Source organism: Tympanuchus pallidicinctus, unplaced genomic scaffold, assembly GCF_026119805.1.
Source record: "Tympanuchus pallidicinctus isolate F22 unplaced genomic scaffold, pur_lepc_1.0 scaffold3, whole genome shotgun sequence".
NCBI lineage: Eukaryota > Metazoa > Chordata > Aves > Galliformes > Phasianidae > Tympanuchus > Tympanuchus pallidicinctus.
Window position 1 is genome coordinate 22,477,604 of NW_026294747.1, and position 23,565 is coordinate 22,501,168.

The 23,565-nt window shown below is 47.1% G+C and overlaps 2 protein-coding genes and 1 long non-coding RNA gene across 4 annotated transcripts in view; 1 reads left to right on the forward strand and 2 right to left on the reverse strand.

Annotated features, from left to right (window-relative positions):
• Positions 1-10,301, reverse strand: part of LOC128086334 (uncharacterized) — a 25,861-nt gene extending 15,560 nt beyond the window's left edge. The window contains exons 1-2 of the long non-coding RNA XR_008209330.1: positions 10,081-10,301; positions 4,456-4,991 (exon numbers count right to left, since the gene is read on the reverse strand). This is a non-coding gene — a long non-coding RNA (uncharacterized LOC128086334). The remainder of the gene's footprint in view (positions 1-4,455; positions 4,992-10,080) is intronic.
• A 104-nt stretch (positions 10,302-10,405) lies between these two features.
• Positions 10,406-20,014, forward strand: ARFGAP2 (ADP ribosylation factor GTPase activating protein 2). Of its 2 annotated transcripts, XM_052694871.1 has the most exons (17): positions 10,406-10,546; positions 10,697-10,815; positions 11,647-11,719; positions 12,266-12,397; positions 12,487-12,567; positions 13,153-13,255; positions 13,919-13,975; positions 14,514-14,558; positions 15,639-15,691; positions 16,051-16,187; positions 16,714-16,845; positions 17,318-17,446; positions 17,527-17,655; positions 18,014-18,140; positions 18,246-18,336; positions 18,456-18,574; positions 19,017-20,014. In XM_052694871.1, exons 1-17 carry the CDS (start codon positions 10,472-10,474, stop codon positions 19,035-19,037), a joined length of 1,623 nt encoding a protein of 540 aa, XP_052550831.1. In that variant the 5' UTR covers positions 10,406-10,471; the 3' UTR covers positions 19,038-20,014. The 2 variants fall into 2 exon arrangements, with proteins under 2 accessions (XP_052550831.1, XP_052550832.1); XM_052694872.1 differs by lacking the exon at positions 14,514-14,558.
• The window catches only part of CSTPP1 (centriolar satellite-associated tubulin polyglutamylase complex regulator 1), an 84,388-nt gene continuing 80,481 nt past the window's right edge, over positions 19,659-23,565 (reverse strand). Inside the window, exons 8-9 of the mRNA XM_052694885.1 lie at positions 22,426-22,489; positions 19,659-21,877 (exon numbers count right to left, since the gene is read on the reverse strand). Coding sequence (XP_052550845.1) covers positions 21,697-21,877; positions 22,426-22,489 — 245 coding nt within the window. The 3' untranslated portion in view covers positions 19,659-21,696. The remainder of the gene's footprint in view (positions 21,878-22,425; positions 22,490-23,565) is intronic.

Below are 23,565 nucleotides of genomic sequence, written 5' to 3' on the forward strand. Positions count from 1 at the left end.
AGGGCTGTTTGGAAAAGAAATGAATCAGTCTGAAGTTGTAAGTGAACATTTGGGATTAAATGACTACAGAACTTTAGCAGCTAGCAAACCAAAACTGGTATTTAGCAAGCATGGACTAAAAAAAAAGTTGGGGATGAACAGATTTAAATGCTGTTGGTGAAATTATAAAGCATTACAAAGATCTTGGTGCCTGCTAGGGAGTGGAAATTAGTCTTTCACAGCATACTGGATGCATTGAAATAGTGTGCTGTGGATAAAGATCTGAGATGGATGCCGTCTAAGTCTCTTGTGAGACTGCAGAAATGCAGTGGCTGTTGGGACAGATCTTGTTCAAGGCATCTCTGGCACTGCACCTTCACCATTTCACCACTGTATGGAAAGAAGGATGGAAACCAAAAGGATGTGGCTAAATAGGCAGTTGGCTCTGAATTGGTAGTACCACTTCTCAGGAAAAGAGAAAAGTAGTTAGAGAACAAGCAACAGCCATTAAACAAGCTTGGATACAGCTATGACTTTACCTACTGCTCTAGGCCCAATTTTAGGAGAAATCACTAAGCTTATACAATCTAGTCAAATATGTCAGTGCATAAGCATTTGCATTTAAAGATCTGATCTCTTCTTTTAGTACCATGTACCATGTAAAGTAGCAGCTGTGTTGTATGGTAACTGTATGTGTTCTGCTGCTTGACCCCCAACTGAGTAACTTGCTGTTTTCGTCTAATGCATGCGAATGCAAAGACAGCATGCGTGCCAGGCCTGCGAGATAAGAAACAAAAACAGTCAAGGATGAAATGACCTGAATTGTGCTATGAGAAAAAGAGAAATTGATGTTGTTAGCCCCGATGTTTCCAAACACTAATACTTGCCTTTCAGTAATGTCAAAATAAAAATGTAGAAGGGAGTTACAGAGGAAAAGGTGGAAGCATAATTTCAATTCTTCTAAGTCTGATTGGGTTATAATTAGGGATGGCAGTAGGTGAGGACAGAAATGGCCAGCAGGCAGGACCCCTGGTTAAATATAAACAACCTGAAATTCCACAGGACAAAGTCTGAACAGATTTGTTTGTCCTAGGAAAACCCAACCACTTGATCATAATGGCCTGCTTGAAGGCTGCCAGAAATAATGACACACCATAGATTATATGAATGTGTCTCCTAAAGAATGTTTGCACATCAAACTGCTGCCAAGAGCTGAATTAAGGGACAGGAGAAAACAGGAATAAAAAACTGCTCTGCTTTACTGTAGCTCATAAATTTTGGTATAGCTCTTAGTCCTTAGTTTGGGTACCCAAACCCAAATGGATTAGAAAAAGCCTGTGTAAAGAACTTCCCCAAGGGAAGAAAACAAACCAACAACAACAACAAAAACCCTTAGTAGTCTTGTATTAAGGTAATAGATCTGCCTGGAAACTTAGTTTTCCACAGGAGCAAATGCAGGGGGTTTTTAAGTGTAAAGTCTCTAGTTGAAACTTGTTATCCATGCTTTTGAGTGGTTTTGCATGAACAGAGAGATGCACATGTGAACTAATTGTGTCTGAATTCCACAATGCTGGCAAAGCCTATTCTTCCCCATACTATCTGTGAAAGCATACAGATGTCTCTTTGCCTAATAGTGACACAGTGACATTAGCCACCATTTTTTTTTTAAATAAAGCCCTTCCTTGTGAAAAGCTTGCGAAAAGCTTGCACAGCTGTGCTTGGCAGATAATTGATTTAGTTCTGACATCTTCCTCGCCAAGAACTTTTCAAGTATGGTACAAAGCTTGGATTTTCTGTTGATAAGGAGTTTTCTAGAAAGAAGTTGTTAAAGATTTTCTATGGCAGATCACACCCATTTCCCCAAAGCAGAAGCTGAGCTTGCCCAACCCACTAATAACATTTCTGTCCTGTAGGCAGAATCTGCCTCAGGGCCTGTAGTGTGCATGGGCCAGCTGTGCTGTGTGATGGCAGCTGAGCTGTGGTTAGCCTCTAACCTTTGGTGGCAGTCCCCCAGCCGTGTGTGGAGCCTGGGGCCATTTGTACGTCAGTTTACTTTCCATCCCATTTCCCCATTTCACGTCCTTGTAGCTGGTTTGCCACACCAAGGAAGGTACAAGTAGGTGTCAGTTCTGCACAGCAATCCCAGAGCTGTTAAAAGTCATTCTGAATTCCCTTTGCTCCTGCTCTGTTTACAGGTCTAGCCTAAGGCTTCAGTTGTTGGTTGCTCAGCTCTATTTCAGGCACGTTCTACCTGACTGAAGTGCAAGCAAACTGCACACTTTTGGGTTGTTCAGTTGCATTTTCAGATCTGCTTGCTGCAGAATTTCCCTCTGCTTGTGAGGAAAGCAGTGCTGGAGTTAAAATGGGCCTAAACACTGCTTCTTGAAGAAGTAATTGCTCCTAGGGTAACTGCACAGAGACTGGTAAGAATGCTTCGTGTTGCTCGTGGGGCTGAAACTGAGACAATGCCAGTGCCACCACAACTCCAGCTTCACCTATGGAAAAAATGGCTGGAAAGTACCTACCTGGTGCTGTCAGGAGCCATTGTGCAAGAACAGGAAGAGTGGATGATACAAGGCAAAGTGTCTTCAGAGGGCTCTTGCTCCAAAATAAAAGAAAGGAGGAAAAAACTAACCTGTGATCAAGTGCTGTACTGCCATCCAGTTTCAGACAAGGAGCAGGAAAGCTCGGGGGCTGCAAGGGAGTGAAACTGTTAACTCACCAAAGAAGAGCAAATGGGATGAATGTGAGAGAATGATTCTAGACAAGATGAAGAAGGAAAAGTAGGGGGTGAAGACAATGAGGTAGCTGGAAAAGATTGACAGTTCCTTTGTTGGGACATCCTGACTAAACAACAGGACTGCAGTGAACAAGTAACAAGTTTCAGGCCCAGTCACTTTCTTAGTTGCTTTTAACACATCCATTTTATTCTCAGGGTCATCCTGCCTGTCTGATAATCCCACTTGCAGAGGTTCATGGTTTGTTGTCAGTCTCCCAGCTTAAAGTAATTACAGATGCAGCTTGGGACTTCCTTTCTCCTGAAGCATTCTAGTGGTCAGCACCTTTCCCCTGCTAAGAGCAGAGGCCTGTAATCTCTCCTCTTAAAGACCCAGTGCTTTCACTGGGTCCAGCTATTTATAGATCCTATGATCCCTTCCTCTCTGTACTTCCCTTCTAGCATATCAGCTGGAAATCTTCTTCCAGGACCCGTATTCTTCCTCTTTGACTTCACAAACTCTTTCCTTCCTGAGTCTATTGTTCCTGCTTTCAGCAGGAGGCTGACACCAAAACAATCCCCGTCCCCAGCTGTGAGCATACTGGCCCTTTCTCTCAAATTCTCCTCAGGGATTCCCCTCAGGTGCCACAGTGTTTCTAAGCAGTGCCACATCCACTATCTTTTGTATGTTTGTCTCACTTGGTGGCCCTGCAACCTTTCTACGCATTGTGGCCACCCACTGAGCTGAACCTCTGCTACCTACTCCCCACCCAAATCACAGTTCACAGGGGTGCTTATGTGCACTGATTATTGTTTGTTTTCAAAAGAGCATCCGAGTAAAACAACAGCTTTCTCATTTTTCCTTGCTCACATTATATTTTCCTTAGTGCTGCCTGCCTTGGGTCACTCTCTTCCCCTTCAGGCATGCCTCCTACCTGTCTTGTAAGTGCTGCAGACAACTAGTCCTTGTACTAAAGGGATTCAGTTTAGAAAACTCTGGTGAGTGAGGTGATTTGCAGGGAACTGAGATTACATGTTTGCTGGAAAAGGTCACATCTGATAGGACAGCCCTGCTGGCTCTGTCCTCTAACAAGTTAGTGCTTGTGCTGTCTGGGCTACCTTCAAGGAAGCAGTGAAGCAGTTGAGAAACTCCAAAATTGGTATGTTGCTCTGGTGTGAAAAAAGAGGTGCTTCCCTCACTTTAGTACCACCATCTGCCCCCTCTCCACCTCTCCTTTTTCCCCCTGCACATGAGTCACTTGATTTTTTGGCTTATCTAATTCTAACATTAAAGTTCTTCAGTAAAGAATCTCAAAACCAGAGAAAGCACTGATTCTATTAAGTACCATGAGGCCTGTTCCAGGATTGTGGGCTGACAGTTAAGCTAGTCCTGACAACTCAAGACCAACATAAACTACAGTTCTCAAAGGCAGTACCTTTTTTGTTCAAGGAACTGGATTTCTTGTAACTTTAGGGTCTGTGAAACCAACTCCTTTGGCTGCTTGGTCTCTTGAGTTTCAGCTGCCGCAGATGTTGAACGCAGGCAAGCAGCTCAAGGATGCAAGCAATTGTCGCATGCGTCAAAAACAGGCAAAGCCAAGTTGGCCTTGAAATGTTATGTCTGCTGTGCTCCTGCTGAACAGCTGGGCAGCACTGCTCCCTAGATCTGACCTCCCTCTGCTTGAGCACAACTTGGGGAACCCTCCCACAGAGCACCAAGCAGATAGACACAGTTCCTAGTAGATAAATTTGCTGCTCACCTGAAAGGTTCCAGAGCCTGAAGCATGATGTGGCCAAAGGTGAGAAGTAGTGAGGATCACAGAAGTATGTGAACTCCAACATGAGTGGCTGGATGCAGGAACACGGGCTCCATTGAGATGACATCAACTGCCACCCATGGCAGCAGTGCCTTTGTTAGGGCAGTGGCGTCTGACATCATGGGGATGCTGACACCTGGGTGTTGCTGTTGCACTGCTTGAGGATAAAGCCGCACAGCAGCTCAGACCCACCACTGCTGTGGAAGGTAGCAAGGAAGATGTAGCTAAGGAGCACTGTCTAGCATCTGTGGAGTCCTGCTGCCACATGCAGGAAGACTACTCCAATCACTGACACGTTGTCTGCACTGTATACCCCAGCTCCAAAGCCAGACTTTGCACACCACAGGTTGTAATGGATCTGCTTCTCCAGTGGCACTGTTCCAAAGAGCATCAAACAGTACTGGAACTCTGTCCCCAGCATGCAGACTGCCTGCCAAGGCACTGAAGGCTCAGGGCTGGTATTGGAGCTCAACAGACACCTGCAACAGAGAACACAGGAAGCTGAAGTAGGAAAAGCTCATGAAACCATGACCTATGAAGAACAATAAGGAAGCAGCTACAAACCCTACAGACCACCTGCTCCTATGTAATCTGAGGGGAAACAGACTTGGAAAATACTCTCCCTTCCTTGGCAGGCTGCCTTGTTTTCCCATCAGAGAAGGTGATAGATTCCCATCCCTTTTGGGTTCAGAGGGTATGTTCGTCTCTTCATCCACCTGAAAGATTTTTTTGGTCTTTGCTCTGTGCAAGGCCTTGTAATTAGCTTCCCTAAGGAAATTCTATTCCCCATCATCCTAGCTGTACCTCTTTCCTTCATGTTCAAGAGAATGTCTACCAAGGGAATGTCACTCAGATGCAACCTGCTGCAGGCTCTCTCTGGTTCTCATCCTTTCTGATCCAAGCTCCCCACCGAACCTGATCATATTTATAAGATGAAATGCTACGTGATACAAGGCACACACCAGTCCACTGTTCTGTCATTCTCCACTACTCATTTTTAGTTTCCCCATTTCCTGCAACTCAGTAATAGCTCTGGATACAGCAAACCTTGTTCTATTTATTAACCACCTCAAAAGGCTGAGCATGTGTCTTACATCTGTCTTATGACTAATGGCTGAGAGATTTAATGACTGCCTTCTGGGAGACAGATGTTACAACTGCACCCTGCCTTGCTATAGGATCTAGCTGAGGGCCTTCTTGCAGCTTCCTCCCCTTTCCAGGTCTATGGAAGACCCAACATATTTTCCCAGTAAGCCAGCAAATATTTTTTGTAATACATTCCCCTCTTGCATCCCATACCCTCCCTGGCCTCTGGGCTCAGGTAGTTTTCCAGAAGTGCTCTCTCATGTCTGCTAAGAGCCTGCAGCCATGGAACAGCAGAGCCAAGTGCTATAGATCTGTCATGCTTTAGGCAGACAGAGATTATATGACTGCAGTGAGGCAGAAGGTCTGCACCTCTGCTAGGAGACTGTGTTGGTACCACTTCCATTTTTTTACATGTCTTGTTAGCTAGGACAGGAATGATGTCTGCCAGAAAATCAGCCTTGCTGGTACCAACTGCTGCTGTATTTTGGGGGAACCTAAGGGTGTGAATTGCTTCCTGGATGGTTCCTGTATGGCAGAAAACTGTGGGTCACTCTGAGAACAGTTAAGCCAGTGATTAATAAATATGCAAACATACATGGCACAGTGCAACCTTGGGTGAGTGGGTAAAGAAGCAAGCCCATTGGCTGCCAAAACAGACAGCCAAGGCAGGGGCATCTAAATCAGCCTTCCTCACTCTCTCCCCTGAGCCACTCTCCTGCCTTTACCCTGCTGTCCCAGCCCAGCTGAACTGGTTGCACTCAGGGGGCTATAGCAACTCCAAGCTCTGGAAGCTGCTGCAGCAGCAGAGCTGCAGTTCATCCATCACACAGAGGAGTGTGGGGGGCATAGGGGGCTGCTGCAGAAAGCAGTGTTTCTGTTCTGCCTTCCAGGCTTTCTCCAGCACTGCGAAAGGCTTACCCTACGTCTAACCAGCCTTGGGGCTTTACTCTCTCTCTGACTTTGTTCATAGCAAGACAGCTCAGAGCCTGCTGACTGCCCAGTCTGCCCACCTTGTTCCCACATGGTGTGGTGAGCATGACTTTAAGCCACAGGACACACTGTGACTGACACCTGCTAAGCAGCCTGCTCCAAGCAAGGACAACTGTTATAGCACATCTCCAAAATGACCACTACAGCAAGGTATGAAACATTCCCAGTCCCCCTCCCCTTCCCCTGACGACATCTGCCAGCTCTCCTTTGCTTTGGGGCATCCCCAGAGCCTCCCAGATCCCCAGCATGTCATGCCACTCACAGATTTATTTTCAAACGGTGTGTTTGAAAATATTCAACAACAATACTGGAAATAGGGTTACAAAAGCAAAGCATAAAAACGTAACATGTACACGCATACATACAGTTACTTAACAACTAGGTTAGAGCAGCAGTCAAGACTCATGCTGTAGTTACACACTCCATCAAGCCTCAGCCATTCTGCCAGGCAGCCCAGCAACATCAGCTGACACAACTGATAGAGACAGTGCTCTCCACCCTTCCAAACCTTCCTGGAAGTTCCAGGAGGAAGAGCAATCAGCTCAGCGAAGCAAGGACAGCTGGTGTTAGGGCAGGGCTAGGGTTGTGACTCAGACCATGGTTACCCACTTGTCAGAATAGCGCAAGGGACAGCATGTGCAGCAGGACCCCTTCTGGCTGCAGCACACCCCCAAACCAGATCAAGCCATTACTCTGCTTCTCAGTACCTCTGGAGTTACTCATCTATTGTGCTCCTTAATTTGTATGCTTCTTCTACCCTTGCTGGCTTCTCTCCAAACCACAACATTTGTTTGATTTGCAGTAAAACTGCCTAAGTTGTAAACCTTAACAAAATATTCACTCTACATGTAGCATAATAGCTCCTTATCTTAAATCTCCTACAAGCACTGTATGGAGTCAGCATGTGATGGGACTGCCGGCCTTCGTACAGCACTTTTTCCTACAGAGACAGCTACTATTTACATTCTGTGTGGCACACTGGCAGACTGGTCCCAGTATCTGTAAACTGGCTGTTTAAAAACAAACCAAATATATATCTATATTTGGCAACCCTGTTTTAAGCGTTGTTCCTCTCTCCACACGTCACTAGGTTCCTGATACCCCACCACTCACACTGTGACCCATGGGACACTGTCTCTCCCACTTCTTTTTCAGGTAGTTTCCTCATTCAGCAAAAGCTTGAGAGGCCGATGGGTCCAAGTAGGACGGCAGGAGGCATGCCCTCCCTCTTCTTCACAGTTATTCTGGTTCACAAGCTGGAGGGCAGTAGAAGACAGCTAGGTCCCTTCTCCCCACTGTCACCCTGCTTCCAGATGGGTCTCCAGAGGGTCACCTTCTACTCTCCTTGGCTTAGACCTGCAAGTGCATGGCAGGTTTTACACCCACTGTGGCACTTCACCCCTGAGCTTCTCCAGCTCTCATCTGACACATCCCCTGCTTCTCAGGCAGGGCCCTTGGGTTTTCTCTCTGCCACTTTTCCTTCCACAGTAACCTTGCACTCACAAGCAACAAGACTTCTGTGCTGAAAAACTGTCCCAGTAGTATGGCACACTCCAAGAATGTGCCTGGTTACCTTCCTTTGCTCTATTGCATTATGCTGGAGACTGTCACTAACTGACATTGGTAACAGCACCATCTCTCATTAGGAGACTACAAATGGCTCAGGGTCTGGTGTCACAGCAATCAGGAGAAAAGAGGCAAATTTTACACATGATGTGGATGGACACAAAAGCTGAAAGCCGAAGAACAGGATGCCAGCTAGCTGTTCAGAAATTCAACAGCAAAGCACATGAGATGCAAGAGAAACAGATGCAGGAAATAGCAAGAACTGTGCAGTGACAGCACATGCTCACAGGGAAGAGTCAGCAGCAGGAGGTCTTTCCTGTACTGGAAGTGGCAACAAAAAGAAGCTGACTATTTCTCAGAGCAGGAGCATACTCTTCCTGCTTCTTTTATGTAAAACTGACGGACAGGATCAGCAGCCTTGCCAGGACTTGGAGCAACCAGCGTGGGCTGGAAGGCTTGCAAGGGGCCTGGCTGAGACAAAGCAGCTTAAATAACCCTGCTGTAGGCAAGCCTTCTGGGTCACAGCACAATGAGCACAAACCATGTACCCCTTCACAGAACAGCAGAGCCTGCACTCCCCCCACATGCCTTCTAGCACAGACAGGCAGAAACAATGTGTGATACTGAGCTACAGACCTCAAAGATTGCCTTGGCTCCTCCTGTGTACAAGCCATTCCTCTTTCATAAGCCCCAAACAGTGGTAACAGCACTGCAAATAGACTCAGTCCCTCCTAATTCCTGCACAACTCATCCCTCAGGCAGCCAAACACAGACATCACCAGAATAAAGCCTGTGCAGGAGGAGAGCAGCATCACACTGCAGCACAGTAGATGGGGACAAGGTGGAGTAAGCAACTCAACCCTGGCAATGCCTGCTCTGCTTGCCATGCTCAGGTATTGTGGAGATGAGTAATGGCTGATGAAGGCACAGCCCTATGGGAGCTGCCCTCAGCTCTCTTCTTCCCAGGGCACAGCCAGCTCTTGCAACACTCAACACTGGCTTTCCTGGTATGACTGCGAGAACAGCTGCACCATGAATGGGATCAGGGAACTCAGATGGTTTAAAAATAACTGTGACAAAAAGCTATCAGTTACTTTTACCTGAATTGATTCCCCAGTACTGCTTGTGTAACCCCAGAAATGGGCACACAGAAGCAACCAAGGTAGCAGAGTAAGAGCAACACACTGCAGGGGCTGCCCAAGGCAGGGCTGCAGCCAAGGACGTGCCCTGCCAGGCTGCATCTAGCTTTGCTGCCAGCCTCAGTACCTTGTCCTGGGGCAGCTCGAGTCAGATGAGCGTGCAGAAGCCTCCTGTCTTACTGCAGAGCAGCCTATCTCTGTACCAGGTCCCAGCTGACTGTGCAGCTTGGCCCCTGCCGAGTCCCAGAACACAAGACTCAACACTCCTGCTGAGCCTTGCTCTGCAGGAGTTTTTGCTGAACATTTCAGTTGTACCTGGTTTTATCTTTACATCCTCAAACCTTACAGACCTTGCTAAGATCATGCATCCTGGGCTCCCACGGCAATTAATTCTACGATCTATCTTGCATATCAGTGGAAAAATCAGAAATAAGTGACATGGAAACCTTTAAATGTAAACTGAGAGCTGCCTTGTCCAGATACTTCCACATTTACTGCTAGCAACAGACTGGTGTGACCAAACGATCTCCTTCTGGAAGGAAGGAAAGGAGGCGCGTTCTGCTCCAGCTCAGCAGTGCCATGATAGCCGGTAGCTCCTGCTGTCCTTGCTCCGCAGTCGCTTGTTTTCCCTTGTTTCGGTGCGAAAGGGGCTCTCTGCCACTGACACACAGTACAAAGCACAACCACATCTTCTACTCTCGCACTGCAGCGCAACGACGCGCCGGTCTATGACTGAGCACGGTAAGGCCCTGACACAGTGCCTGATCTGAAGGGAGCCCTTCCCTACCTGGATCACCGCCCCGCGCTGCTCTGAGGAGCAGGCCGCGCTTCCCGCTCACTAAATCACTCTCCGGCTGCGGCCTCAGCGCGGGGACACCGCACAGCCCCCGACTCCCTCAGGCAGCGGCCGCTCCGGCAGCTCTGCGGGGGTCCGAGAGCCGCGCGCCGCGCCTCGAGGCGCCTCGAGGCGCCGGGGCTTCGCAGCTACCGCGGCCCCGAGCCGGGGCATCGGGACCGCCCATCCCCGCATGAGCCGGGAGCGCGCCCCCTGCCGGCGGCCTGGGGACGGCCCGTCCCGGTGCCGGTTTGAGCTCGGGCGGTTCCCGTAGCCCCGCTCGCTCCTCCGCCTGTTGGGCCCTGCCGGGACCCGTCGACGCAGTGGCGTGTGGGAAGGAGAGATGATGGCGGCGGAACCGAGCAAGACGGAGATTCAGACTCTTTTCAAGCGGCTCCGGGCGGCGCCGGCCAACAAGGTAGCGGGCGGGGCCGGGAGGGCGCTCCGGTTCCCGGCGGGGCCGGTAATCTGCGGGCTGGAGTCAGGGCGGCGGGGTTGGGGCCCGGCTGAGCGGCCGCGGGGCGAGGCGAGGGCTCTGCCCAACCCGGCCGTCCCTCTGCCCCTCCAGTCGTGCTTCGACTGCGGCGCCAAGAACCCGAGCTGGGCCAGCATTACCTACGGGGTCTTCCTGTGCATCGACTGCTCCGGCGTCCACCGCTCCCTGGGCGTGCACGTCAGCTTCATCAGGTGTGTGGGAGCGGGCCGGCGTGCTGCGTTTTGCTGCGGGGTTGGGGTTCCGTCGGAGAAAAGCTTCGTCTCCAAGTGGTGGCTTCGCGCCGTGTGTCTGCGTACGGGGAGCCGCGGGTCAGTGGGCAGGACAGCGGCGTGCTGTGTCCCCTGGGTCGCATAACAGCGTCCGGATTTGGAAGAAGTTGAAAGGAGACCGTGGTGTGTGAATGTCGTTAGTAAAACAGTCTGAGTGTTTTGTAACGCTGAGCAAAGCAAAAAGAGGAGTGTTGTTAGCAGGAATGTTATTCAGTCTTTTCTGACTTAGCCCAGAGGGGAAGGTGGTTTTGGATTTTCGTCCACTGCTCTTATTTTCTGTACCTGTAAAAACTTTCTGAGTAACAGAATAGTGATCGTTGCTCATACAGAGATAAGTCAAGTAACCCTAAGAGACATGTCGTGCCCTTGCTCCATTTGACCATTTGGGGCTGCTTTGTCATGTGCTCTGGCTTGATCGGAGGGGTGGGCCGAGCACGAGTCTTTGTGCTGTGGTGAGATCAGATGTGGAACGGAAGCTTTCCTGATTCAGGCCCCACCTCTCAGCAAGCCGTACCAGTGAGACGCCCTCTCAGTTTGGGTGCCATGTTATTTAGTATGAAGCTGAAGCTAACTTTGTTCCTTGCTTTAAAAGTTCGGGTTAATTCCTGATAATTCACTGAGATGTGCTTTCCCCCTTTGCCTCCTGTACTCTGGTGGAACAGAAATGGGATCTCTGACTGTTGTGGCTTGGAGCGTGCTTTTGTATTTGGCACGCCTGCCTATCATTAATAGCAGTAATTTGTTTTCATGCAGGTCCACAGAGCTCGACTCTAACTGGAACTGGTTCCAGCTGAGATGTATGCAAGTGGGCAGCAATGCCAATGCGGTGAGGAACTTCCATAGGCATTTTGCTTATTTTCTCCATTGCTAATTCACATCCTCAGTTTCTTGTCCCTTTCTTTTGTGTGGCTTTCTGGGTACCAACCTTTCTCTCTCTTTTCTTTCTCTTGTTTTCTTGAAATGTATAATGAGGGCAGGCATTTGTCAGGTGCACTTGGAAGTCAGCCTGTGAGCTCTGCATGTATTGTTTTCTGGCATGCAGATCAGTCATTTCCTGACATCTTCTTTAAATGAGAGGCATAGTCCTCTTAAACAAAAGGAGTTAGTAACACTGATCAGTTGGGAAGCTCTTGTTCAGCATGGTGACAAAAGCATTCCTCTGGGAATGAAAGGGATTGTTCACATCCCTCTGGGGTTTGGATGAGACTTCTTGAGGAAAGCTGAGCTGATCAGCGCAAGCTTCATGCCATGTGCGGAGTATTATATCTCCTGTCTTTGGGAAGCTTCTTGTTCCTGTAGTGTTTGTGTCATGTCTAACTGCTACTTGAGTATCACGTAGCAGCAAGGAGACTGAATGTTCTTCTCATTTCAGACTGCTTTCTTCCGCCAGCATGGCTGCACTACAACAGATGCCAATGCTAAGTATAACAGTCGAGCTGCCCAGATGTACAGGGAGAAGATCCGGCAGCTGGCAAGTGCTGCCATGGCCAAGTATGGCACTGATGTAAGTCTAAGCAGCTCTCTACAGTTAGACATGTAGCACTTCATGCTGAGTCTTGTAGGATAGCTTCTTTTTAACTCTCTTCTCTTCAGTTGCTCATAGATGGACTCAGTGGAGCCCCTGGGCATTCCCCTGACAAGAGTGATGCTGATTTCTTCATGGAGCACACACAGGTGGGAAGAATTGCTTACACCAGACAGCTTTAACAGCTCTCAGGTGGCCAGCTGGTTGTCCAGCCTGGAGTGGCAGTAGGAGCAGTTCTGCTTAGTTGAGAAGGATTCTAAACTGTATACACATTCAGCAGTAACACAGAACAACTAAGATTCAGTCATCAGTCTGGAATATAGTCCACAGGTATAAATATTTCTATATGGGTTTTCAGTACCCATGCCTTTTCTCTTTGAGAACATCTTTATCTTCAGGGAATCTCCCTGGATAACACAGAGTCTCTTTGGACAGTTAAAGCAAGGGTTGGCTATTACTTTGAACATCTGGTTTAGTCAGCTTTCCAGTGGAAGTGGATTTGGCCAACTGCTTGTACAATACTCTATTATTCCTTGTGGTATTCCATTTTACTTTTATATATATATAATCTCAGTAAAGGAATGTAGGGTTATCTTCAGTGAGGACATAGTCTGTTGTTTGGAACATGTTTTCTTGACTTTAAGCTGAATAAAGGCATCTGAACTAGAAGTAAGTTTAGGCTTGTTAGATGTATTCATCCTCTGCAAATCAGTAGAGTGATTATCTCCTTACAGTCTTCCAGAACCTGGGATGTAGCAGATGCCAGCCAGAATCCTGCACAGTCTTCCTTGGACATGGAAAAAGCACCAAAGTCATCAGAAAGCAGTGAAGCAGCACGTGAGTTCTCTGCTGAATAATGTTCTCAAGAACCTGACTTAATTTCCAGGGGAGTACAGTCCTGTACTCTGTTGGAAAGGCTTGTTTCAGGTTTGAAGAAATGGAAGCTCTGTGTGCTGTCTGAAAATGGCATGTGAACATAAAGCAGAAAACTGTTTCTAAGATAAGTTACAAAGAAAACAAGAATCTGGAGCATGACAGTAATTTGAAACAGCTTTGTGTATTCACTTTCAGAGTGTTTTCTTTCTTTTAACATGTTGAGGCCACTGCAGAGTGGGTAACTTGCTGTGTGGAGATCTAAGGTAGTTGTGTTTGGGAAATTGCAGCTTTCAAGCTGGAACTTAGTTTGGTTTGGTTGCTGCGGGGCACAGAACTTAGAAGAGAGATAGTGAAACTATCACATTGTGAGAATAAAGGAATTAAGAGTATCTCACACAGAGGGTGGTGACTCACTGGAACAGGTTGCCTGCAGAGTTGTGGATCCTCCCCCCATCCCTGGATGCATTCAGGGCCAGGCTGGATGTGGCTCTGGATACCCTGATGTAGAGGTTGGCGACCCTGCACAGCAGGGGGGTTGAAACTAGATAATCATTTCCAGCCCAGGCCATTCTATGATATGATTCTATGATCTCTGAATGTACTCTCCTGTTCTTGTGCCTGTAGATCCAAGCCAAGGCCCATCTATTGACTTGTTGAGCACATCTCCTAAAGCTCCTATAGGTAAGTAAGATTCTTTAGGATCTCAGATGAGTCTTGCTGTTACACCTGCTGCTCAGCAGTAAGCTTAGTGGAGCTGGAAACAATGAACCTATTTTCAGAATGTTGAAAGGAGCTTTTATCTTCCTTTGGAAGCAATACTGAGGATTTCTGTAAATCGCCACAACAATCCACAGCTTATTGGAGGGTATCTTGCTCCTTTGGGTGATTGAGTTCAAGGATATCTCATCTCTGAAGTTTGTTTTCATTTTGGGGCTTTTGGTATTTGTGTATCTGGAATTTGGCTGATCAAGGCCACATGGCTGTTTTGTGTTTTGTTTTGCTTTTTCCTCCGGAAACTTGGAAGCAAGTAAATCTTTAGCTTGCTGAGTAACAGGAGTTTATATCTGATTGTCCCAACCATTGCTCTCCTGTCTGCACAAAGCATCTTGCGGAGCTTTTCTTATCAAGAGTATGCTTATAGCCCACAGTGGGCTTCATCCTGGGTGGAAAGACTATGTCCTTAAGTGTCTATTCATTCCCCATATTTGTTTCTTCTCAGACATGTCCATGTACCTGTCACCACAGGAGCCTGCTCCTGCCAGAGGTAACTGGCTAACAGGTGGCCTGCGCTGGCTGCTTGTCACAATTCTGCCTGCCCATTTTGTGATTCTGCCTTCAAATCTAACTTCAGCTTCTTTTGCTTAGAGGGAGAGAATGAGCCAAAGCTTATGTGTATCATATTGGGATCTATGCTAAATATTGTTTCTCTGGAAAGGGATCTTACTAAAAAAAAAAAGCATTTCCTGACAGTAATAAAATCAAAGAAGTTATAAATGGTGAGCTGAAAATAGTATCAGGTAGGGGATTTGGGACATTCATCTCACTATTTTAAAGAATTATGATAAATTTATTTTATCATGAGAAAGGTCATTCTCAACAGCCTTTCCAGTATCTCAAGTGTGGATTGACAAAAGTCATGTGGGTATAGGAAGTAGGGAGACACTTTTGGAAGAAAGGCCCAACAAGGGCAATCAGATTATGGAACTATGCAGTGTTAAAAGCTGGAAAAGTGTCATAGGAAATCAGTCTTTATGCTTGCTTTGTTCTTACACTTTTTCCACAGACATCTGCTGCTTGGCTGGACCTTGGCTGTTTTTACAGGCATGGTGTGCCTTATCCCCTCATATTGACAGCTTTCTGATAGAAGGTGTTGAGAAATCCGTTGCTTCTATAGCACAGTGCATTTTAGGTCCATTTTGTTGGTGGTACATGTAAATGTAGCTTTAGGGTTCTTGCTTCTTTGTTCCTAAGGCACTGGTGAGACACTGAGCTTTAAATGGCTTTGAAGCTGTGTTCTCTTGGATTTATGTATGAAGTATATCTAGTGCCTCTCTAGCACTGATTGTACCAGATAGGGTCACCAACCACATGACACTTGAAGGCTCTTTTTGAAGGCCTTACAAGTTTCTCCAGGGATGGATATGCTTCTCCAGGTCACCGGCCTGCAAAGGTGAAGCTTTTCAGTGCATTTTTCTTGGCTGAGTGAAGTCTTACGTGAAGCTGCATGGTGTGCCCTGGATTCTATAGCAGCTGGACTGTGGTGGATGTTTGTGAGGGTTCCTGGTTTATTTTGGATTCTTAAAATAATTCACTTCTGCTTATTTGCGCTTTGCTTCTCTTGCAGAACTGAAATCCTCCCTCATTGGAAAGAAGAAGCCAGGAGCTGCCAAGAAAGGGGTATGTTGGAGCTCCTATTTTCTGGAGAGGCAGCAGAGCACATCTCGTATTACCGCTGTCCTTTCCCTGAGCCCTTCCTTTCTGCCCTTAACCATGCTGCCTACTGAGAGATACATGTAGGGAAGGCAGAGCTTTATCTCATTGCCTCTTTCAAAAGATAGCTTTTATATTAATAGAAAAAAAATAGGCTTTGGATCATTACTTGTTATGGTCTAGAATGTACTGTGGCTGATCTCTTAGCACTTGCTGCTGGAGGGTTAACTCTTGTGTGTTTTTCCATGTTTTGCTGCAGGCAGTACTGTGCCTACACAGGGAGACTGACTTTTATGTGGGTTTTTTGTTGTTTGTTTGTTTTTAAGTTGGGTGCCAAAAAAGGTCTTGGAGCCCAGAAAGTGAGTAGCCAGAGCTTCAATGAGATTGAGCGGCAAGCTCAGGTGGCAGAGCAGCTGAGGGAGCAGCAGGCAGTGGAGTCCAGGAAACAAGCCGAGGAGTCCATGTAAGTGCCCTGTTTGTTCTGAATACCTTTCATACGTAAATCAGAGGTAATGTGGCTGATGCTATTCACTCTAGGCCCACCTGATATGAAAACATCCTGCATAGTAGGATGAGCAGTAACCGTAAGCCAAAGTGGTCCTTATAACAAGGCAAAAGTTATACCTCTGCGAAAACTTCTACCTCTGGAAGAGTTTAAGGAGCAGATGTGGAAGTATTTGATTTTATTTTTTTTCTGTTGACCTTGGGACAAGATTGAGGAAGCAAAAGGCCGAACTGGATGAGGTGTTCCTGTACCTATGTCTGGGGGTGGGGAAGCAATGCCTACACCATGGAAATCAAAGTTGGCTAGAAAAGAGTTTTATCTCAGAGTAAGGGGGATGACAAGCTTCTGTGAAAGGATTTTCGTCTGAGCTGTTGTGGCAGCTGGTGTTTTGAAGGGTTATCAGGATAGTTTTGCCCTTTTACGGTGTAGGCTGGGCTGAGGGAGAGGGTAAAGAGCTGGATCTCACCACACTTCTTTCCTTTAGAGTCACCTCAATGCGACTGGCTTATCAGGAACTGCAGCTTGATCGAAAGAAGGAAGAGAAAAAGCTTCAAAACCTTGAAGGGAAGAAGCGTGAACAAGCGGAGAGGCTAGGCATGGGCTTGGTGTCAAGAAGGTACAGTTGTGAATGGCATAGGATAGATGGAGGTGCTTTGGAACCGCCCTGCTCTGGAACAGTTTCCTGAGCAGTAGCTTGCTGCTCCTGTGGTACAAAAGGAGCTTGTATGCTGGACTGTGTCTAAAAACGCTTTGGGCCCCAGAAGGAATGGAACCTGTTCAAAGGTTCTAGTTCTCATTTGAGCTTTTCCAAAGGTGATTATGGCTGGTGAGTGCCTAGTTCTAGAGCCTTGCTGCTTGACACATGTCCCTGTGTAGGCAGATATGTCCTCCTATCGCCTTTAAGAAGATGACTTGGAACTTCTAAGGGAGTCAAGCCAGATATGTGGTGAAGGTTTCCCACAGCTCTCACTTTAGGCTTGTGGCACTTGCTTTGTCTGTAAAGGCGATGTTCAGTTTTGAGGGATATAGGGTGTAGCAGCTGGAAGCAGTCATACTTTTCAGCCCTAACTGCCTGTTTCTTGTGCTAGTTCTGTTTCACACTCAGTGATGTCTGAGATGCAAGTAATTGAGCAGGAGACGCCACTGGCTGCAAAGTCTTCCCGCTCCCAATTGGATTTATTTGAAGATGGTGGAGGCTTCACATCTGGACCCCCCAAGTAAGACTGAGATTCAGTGTAGTCATTGGCTTATTCCCAGACACAACATCGGTCCTAAATTACCCATTTTTGGTATCTAGGTACAAATATAATCCCTTCTCATTTGAAGATGCCTTTGGCTCACGATGGGAAACAGACTCTTCATGGGGTATGGACAAAGACGAGGAATCAGAGGTGACAGTTTCCAGTATTCGGCCAATTTCAGAGAGGTAAACCAACCACTACTGCTTCTGTATCTTCTTTGTGTAAGACTAAGGTATAGGTGTAAGAGCTGTAGGAGAGATGCTACTGTATTTTGACAGTATCTGAGCCTTGTAGTGCAGAAGATAACATGCATAAATGACCCTGAGAAAATGAGCCTTCACTGAAAGACTCATTCATTTCTATGCTGTTGCATCCCAGTCTTTATAGTCATCAAATTTAACTGCCCTGAAGAGGGGAGAGGAGATCCCTGATAGTAGCTAGTGCCTGGGGCTTTGTTGCTTTTCTTTGATCAGATAGGATCTGAGAGAGAAGTCTTCTCTTACTGATTTGGTGAGTTTAAGCTATCTTCTGTTATGTCCTCAGGCCTACCAGTAGGCGGGATATGGAGAACAGGACATCAGTTGTGGAATCTAATGAAGCTCGGCAGAAATTTGCAGGAGCTAAAGCCATCTCTTCAGATATGTTCTTTGGGCGGGAAGCAGATGCTGAGGTACATGCACTCTACAGTGCTTAAGTTGATACAGCTCTGGCTTCATCTTCCCCTGTTTGCACAGGTTGTACCCTTCCTTTACATTTTTTGTCCTTTCTTCTGCAGTATGAAGCCAGGTCCCGACTACAGCAGCTCTCGGGCAGCAGTGCTATCAGCTCCGCAGACCTGTTTGGGGAGGCTGAGAATGCACACTCAGGTTCGTTGATGCTGGGGAGGGGGGGGGTGAAGGCAGCTCTGGAAGACCTAGACTGGGGAGGGGTCAGGGTGCTCTCTGGTGCTGGGGAATTCCAGTCTTACTTGTGCTGCTTCTCGTAGGTGGTGTATCAATTGGAAACGTTCTGCCTGCTGCTGATATCGCACAGTTTAAGCAAGGAGTGAAGACAGTTGCTGGCAAGATGGCCGTCCTAGCCAATGGAGTGATGAACTCCCTCCAGGTGAGGTTATGCAACAGTACCTTCACGTAGGCTCTAGTCATGCTCAGGTGCTTTAACCATATCTTGACTTCCACTGGGATTACTGTCCCAGTGTCTTCTCAGATTGCATGGAAAGTCCCAGGTACAGATGCACCTTTTGTATCTGAGGACTTAATAACTGAGCAATTCCAGGTGGCCAGTGAACACTACTTGGACAGCCTTACACTTTTGCTGGACAGGTTGTCATATTATGTCTGTTATGTCACACAAATCCTGGGTGGAACTTAAAATTTGAGTGCATTTTACCTCTTATTTTGGCATGTTTTCTGTCTTGATGTAAATTTTCACTGATCTCTTATCTCTTGTTTGTGTTCCAGTCCCAAACACCCTAAGACCTTGTTGTTTGCCTCTTAAGAGTTGGTGCAGTGTTGCAGCATGGTGACTTGGTGTGTTTCCTCCCCAGGATCGTTATGGCTCATATTGATGACCCAAGGACTGCAACTCACAGGGAAGCCAGCAAGAGGCACTGATGCCACTTTTGCCTGGAGTACACTCTGCAGGATTGTCTTAGTTTATCTGGGGTGGGTGGGGAAGGGAGAAGGAAAGCAGAAGGGTTCAGCATGTGGCTGTGCACAAGATGCTTTCCAAATATCTCTGGATTCCACACTGCATTAAAATTCAATGTGCCCTCAACCCACTGCTACTTACTAGCCAGTGGAGACTGGGATAATCTCCCTGCTGTGAAAGATAAGATGGGAACTCCTGTGGCTGCCCTCATCAGTGCTGCTATCCTTCTTAGCCCATACCTTAGCTCACCATGTTATAGAGGAAATGGGGATGCTGTATTTCTGAATGTGGTGTTACCTGATCCTCATGGACATGACTGTGGTTTCTTGTTCTGCTCAGTGCTTCTATTGCCTGTTTCCACGCAGGCTGCTGTTGCAGTTCACATCACTGGTAAGACATTTTCAACTGCAAGGTTCTAGTGTGCATGGTAGTCCATGGTGTCACGGATTCCTCTATATTTTCAGGGTCTGCTTTGTACCATGGGGTGATTTTTTCCTATTGTCTTGTAAACCAGCATGTATTGATGCAGGAGAACAAATCAAAGCAAAGATTATTTTTTTAGCTTCTAATCACATCAACAACAACAGCAAAGTCCCAGGTACTGAAGTATGGTAAGGATGTTTGCTGGCTAGTGTGTTGCTCAGCTATACTTTACTTCCAGACTTGGACAGAGAGAAAAATCCTGACCTCTGACTTAACCGAAGTGTGTTGTGGGTGAGGGGGGCTGCATGAGGACTGTTATTTTTGTCCTGCTCAGGTTGACTCTTTGCTCCTGACTGTGTTTTTAACAAGAGCTATTTTCAGGTATCTTTGACTATGCAGTTGAGGATGGAATAGCCCTTTATCCCCTATTAAGTGCTCTACAGTTGAAAAATAACTGTATTAGCAAAACAAGAGGCTGGGTCTTTTTATTCTGTGGGTTCCCATCAACAAACCTCCTCCAGGGCTGAGTCCCAACCTTGTGCCATCTTTTCATAGACCTGGGCCAGATTTGTGTGGTGGGAGCCAGAGGGGCTGCGGGACCAGCAAGTCCTGCTGCCTCAGCAGCTGCCCTGTCTCTACCTGCATGGTGAAGCCATATGGCTGCCTGGAGAGTGGGAGAGGCCTGAGCTTCCCTCTGCCTTCACCTCAGTTCCCCACCACGTGGCTGGAGGCAGACAGAGGCTTGAGAGGGGAGCAGGCAGAGTGAGCCCTGGGGAGGGCACGGAGCAGCGCAGAAGAGCCCAGAGATGGTGGAGACCTTACACAGCAGGCTTTATTCTCCAGCTTTGGTTGTCACTTGGTGGGTGGGAGTGAACGTGCAGTTAAAGGGCATGCTAATAAATAATATAATAAATAAATAACACCTCCCACTACCTCCACAGCTAGGTCAGCAGTAGTGAAGGGATTACTCTTAAAATAGTTACAGTATGTGCTGAATCCAGTCAGCTTAGGGCAGCAATAAGCTTTGGGTTAACAGCTGTTAGTAGCCCATGCCATGTAGTGTTTTATGGGAGGGAAGAGCAAGGAGGCTCCCCAAGACTCATAAGAAACCAGTGTCTCATCAGTCTATGCAAGCCATAGCACAGGAGCGCAGCTAGGGAAGGGTTCAGGGCTGCAGCATCCAGGCTGTGGAGTTAGCATTACCATTAACACAATGAAGTTACAACTCCTTCTGTAGCTGTTCGTGCCACACTGTGGTGCTGCAATACCAATATTTACAAAAATATCTAGGACTTAAAACCTGCCTCCATCTCCCCAGTGCTTCTGCCTGCCATACACCAGCAGGTGCCCTACATATTTGCAGGCCATGCCACTGCTTGTAGCGAAGCAATCTCAAGACTTCATCTCTCTCCTCCACCCCCTCCAAAGTTCCCTTTTGCCAAATAGCATGTTAAGCTTGTTGGAGGTAGGGGGAGGCCTCCCAGTGAGGGATTGCAGAAGAGCCAGACAGCAGCATGCAGTACCCACTGAAATCCTGCTTATTATTTGGTATGTTTGCTTTGGCATGTCTTGGACTCAGAGAGGAGGAAGCAGCGACAGGCAGCATGGCAATACCTAAGCCCTTCTACTTGAGGAACTTCAGGAATTTGTCCACCTTTGATCACATGCAGGTGCAGCTTTACTAGGAATAATCATAATGGAGCATGAATGCAAAGCTGCTGCTGGCAATTTAACCAGTCTGTTGTCTAGGTCAAGTTTAAACACAGCTACCTGGCAATCAGCCTGCACCAGAACTCCCACTGCTCCAGCACCTGCTGAACTGTGTGAGATCCCTGGTGAGAACACCCTGCTATTTCCAAGTACAGGCATCTAGCATCTGCTCGTTTGTCTTACTTGCCAGCAGAGGGTAGCATAACTGCATCTGGAAATAGCTTCTGAGGAGGAGCTACTGCACAAATTCGGATCTAGGAAACCAGCAGCATTCTTGCTGGGAAGGAACAGGCGGACCTGGCAATGGGAACTGGCACAGCCACACACACACTCGTGATGTGAACAGAACCCACTGTCAGAGCAGATGCTCCGGGAAGAGATGCTGTACCTACAGTGAGCTCTGGACAAACCAAGGGTGAGAAAGGTTCCCACCCTCACAACCTTCAATTTTCAGAGGAATCTGTCTCTTCATTGGAGCCTTCACTTTCAGCATCTATTTTTCGGCGATGATGCAGTGGTTTCCAGGGAGAGTTTATCCTGGGAGAGTTACGGACATGAAAATTAGCAGTGTCCCCGCTGGAGCTCATGGGAGCAGAGATGGAAAGCCCTGAAACCTGAGCTACCCTGGAAGAGAGGGAAAAAAAAAAAAGGAGAGAAAAGGCTAAAGTGGGTACCCTAGCTTGTCATCTCCAGCCTTAACCATAGCAGTTTTGGAGTAAACTTGGGATGATTACTTACTCACAGCTAGCTGAGAGATGGAAAGATATTTATGGCAAAGAGGAGGAACACTGCACTACCACCTGCCAGACTTGCTGTGTGAATAATTTTTCTTCCTTTTAAAAGGAGATCATCTTGGCTAGGCCTGTGTCCTCCAGTACCCCTTGTTTTCACTGTCCAAACAAAATGCCTCAGATCATTAGAGATTCTTCTGTTACCTCTAGATCCTTCTTTTAGCAAGTTTTTCCCAATGCTTCTGAAGTCTTTTTGAAGGATTTTGTTAGCTGCACCAAGGCACCCCGACAAAAGGCCTTGTCTGTTAGGGCTGCAGTGTTAGCATCTCTATTGTCTTACAGTGAAGTTAAATAAATAGAGACAGTACTTTACTGAAGCCATCCTCAACATGCCACTTTCCATCTGTTGTTTTACTTCCTACTCCTTGCAACTCAACTTACAATTTCTCAAGTTCCTGATCCATGGCAGGGTCCAGAAACAAATCTCCTTTATCTGGCAAAGCCCCTGGAAACAAGCAAACAAACAAGGAAAATATTACAGCAGAGTTAGACTATTCAGGGGTAATCTTAAAGAAAATCACTCAATTCATCATCCTAAGTCTGTTCTGGAAGACAGAGAAAACCCTTCCTCATATCCACTAGAGAAATGAATCCTCAGTGATCATGGGCAGACAAAGAATGATGGCTCATATTCTCCATCCTTCACACAGTAGCAGTGCTCAGATCAAACAGGGGCACGCTAAGTGGTTTCTCACAGAACTTGAAGCTCTCAGAGATGGCAGGGTCCATTGACTTTGCAGAACTACTGAGTGCACACTGTCTCAGGGAGTAGACTGACAGCTTCACACTCCTGCTAATTGCAATATGTAGATGTCAGTGCCGGATGCTATCAGAGTAACAGGTTGTATGTGCCACAGCCTAAAGCACACATAATACCACCCAGGGAGACATAGACTTCTGTGCTGCCTGTCTTTCTTGTGGTGCACTGAGCTTGGGGATCAAAACACAGGTGTGAGACTCGCTTTCCTTGCAATTCAGGAAGATTAGCCCTGACTGGTGCATGTGAAGCATGGGGTGGATGAGCTGTATTTTACTGTTGCTTGCTGCCTGGGTAAGAAAGGAAAAAGCTGTTTAATAAACAGGTACCCTCCCTCAGCACAAGGCTCCTTTTCACATTTGAAATTCCATTCAGGATGAAAGAGATAGGTGTAGTTCAGGACTGGAGCAGCTGGTTGATCACCACTGTAGAACAACACTAGAAGGAAGCTCAGAAAGAGCCCTCAGGAAGACAAGGCTCTCAGAGAGACCTCCTTACTAATTCTGTAGTGAATACCTTGCACAGGAACTATGGGAGGGTCTGATAGGTCAGCACCTAGATGATGGGAACTGCCTACCACAGCCTGGGCAGTTTGGTACAATGTGCAGTATGCTGCACATTGGGTAACGTGTACCAACAGTGCAGTGAGGAATACTCTTGTTTTTGAGGAGACCTGGCTGCCACAATCCGTAGCTTTGGGAAAGAGCTTTATACTGCTCTGTGGGAACACAAATCTGGTTTCTGGCCTTGGCACCTTGGTCCTG

What these genes read in the sequence shown, in the direction of transcription:
- ARFGAP2 (XM_052694871.1), top strand. Translation starts at nt 10,472, where the DNA reads ATGATGGCGGCGGAACCGAGCAAGACGGAGATTCAGACTCTTTTCAAG. An exon ending in TCTTCATGGAGCACACACAG is followed by an intron (nt 12,568 to 13,152) that starts GTGGGAAGAATT and finishes ATCTCCTTACAG; the next exon opens with TCTTCCAGAACCTGGGATGT. An exon ending in TTCACATCTGGACCCCCCAA is followed by an intron (nt 17,447 to 17,526) that starts GTAAGACTGAGA and finishes TTTGGTATCTAG; the next exon opens with GTACAAATATAATCCCTTCT.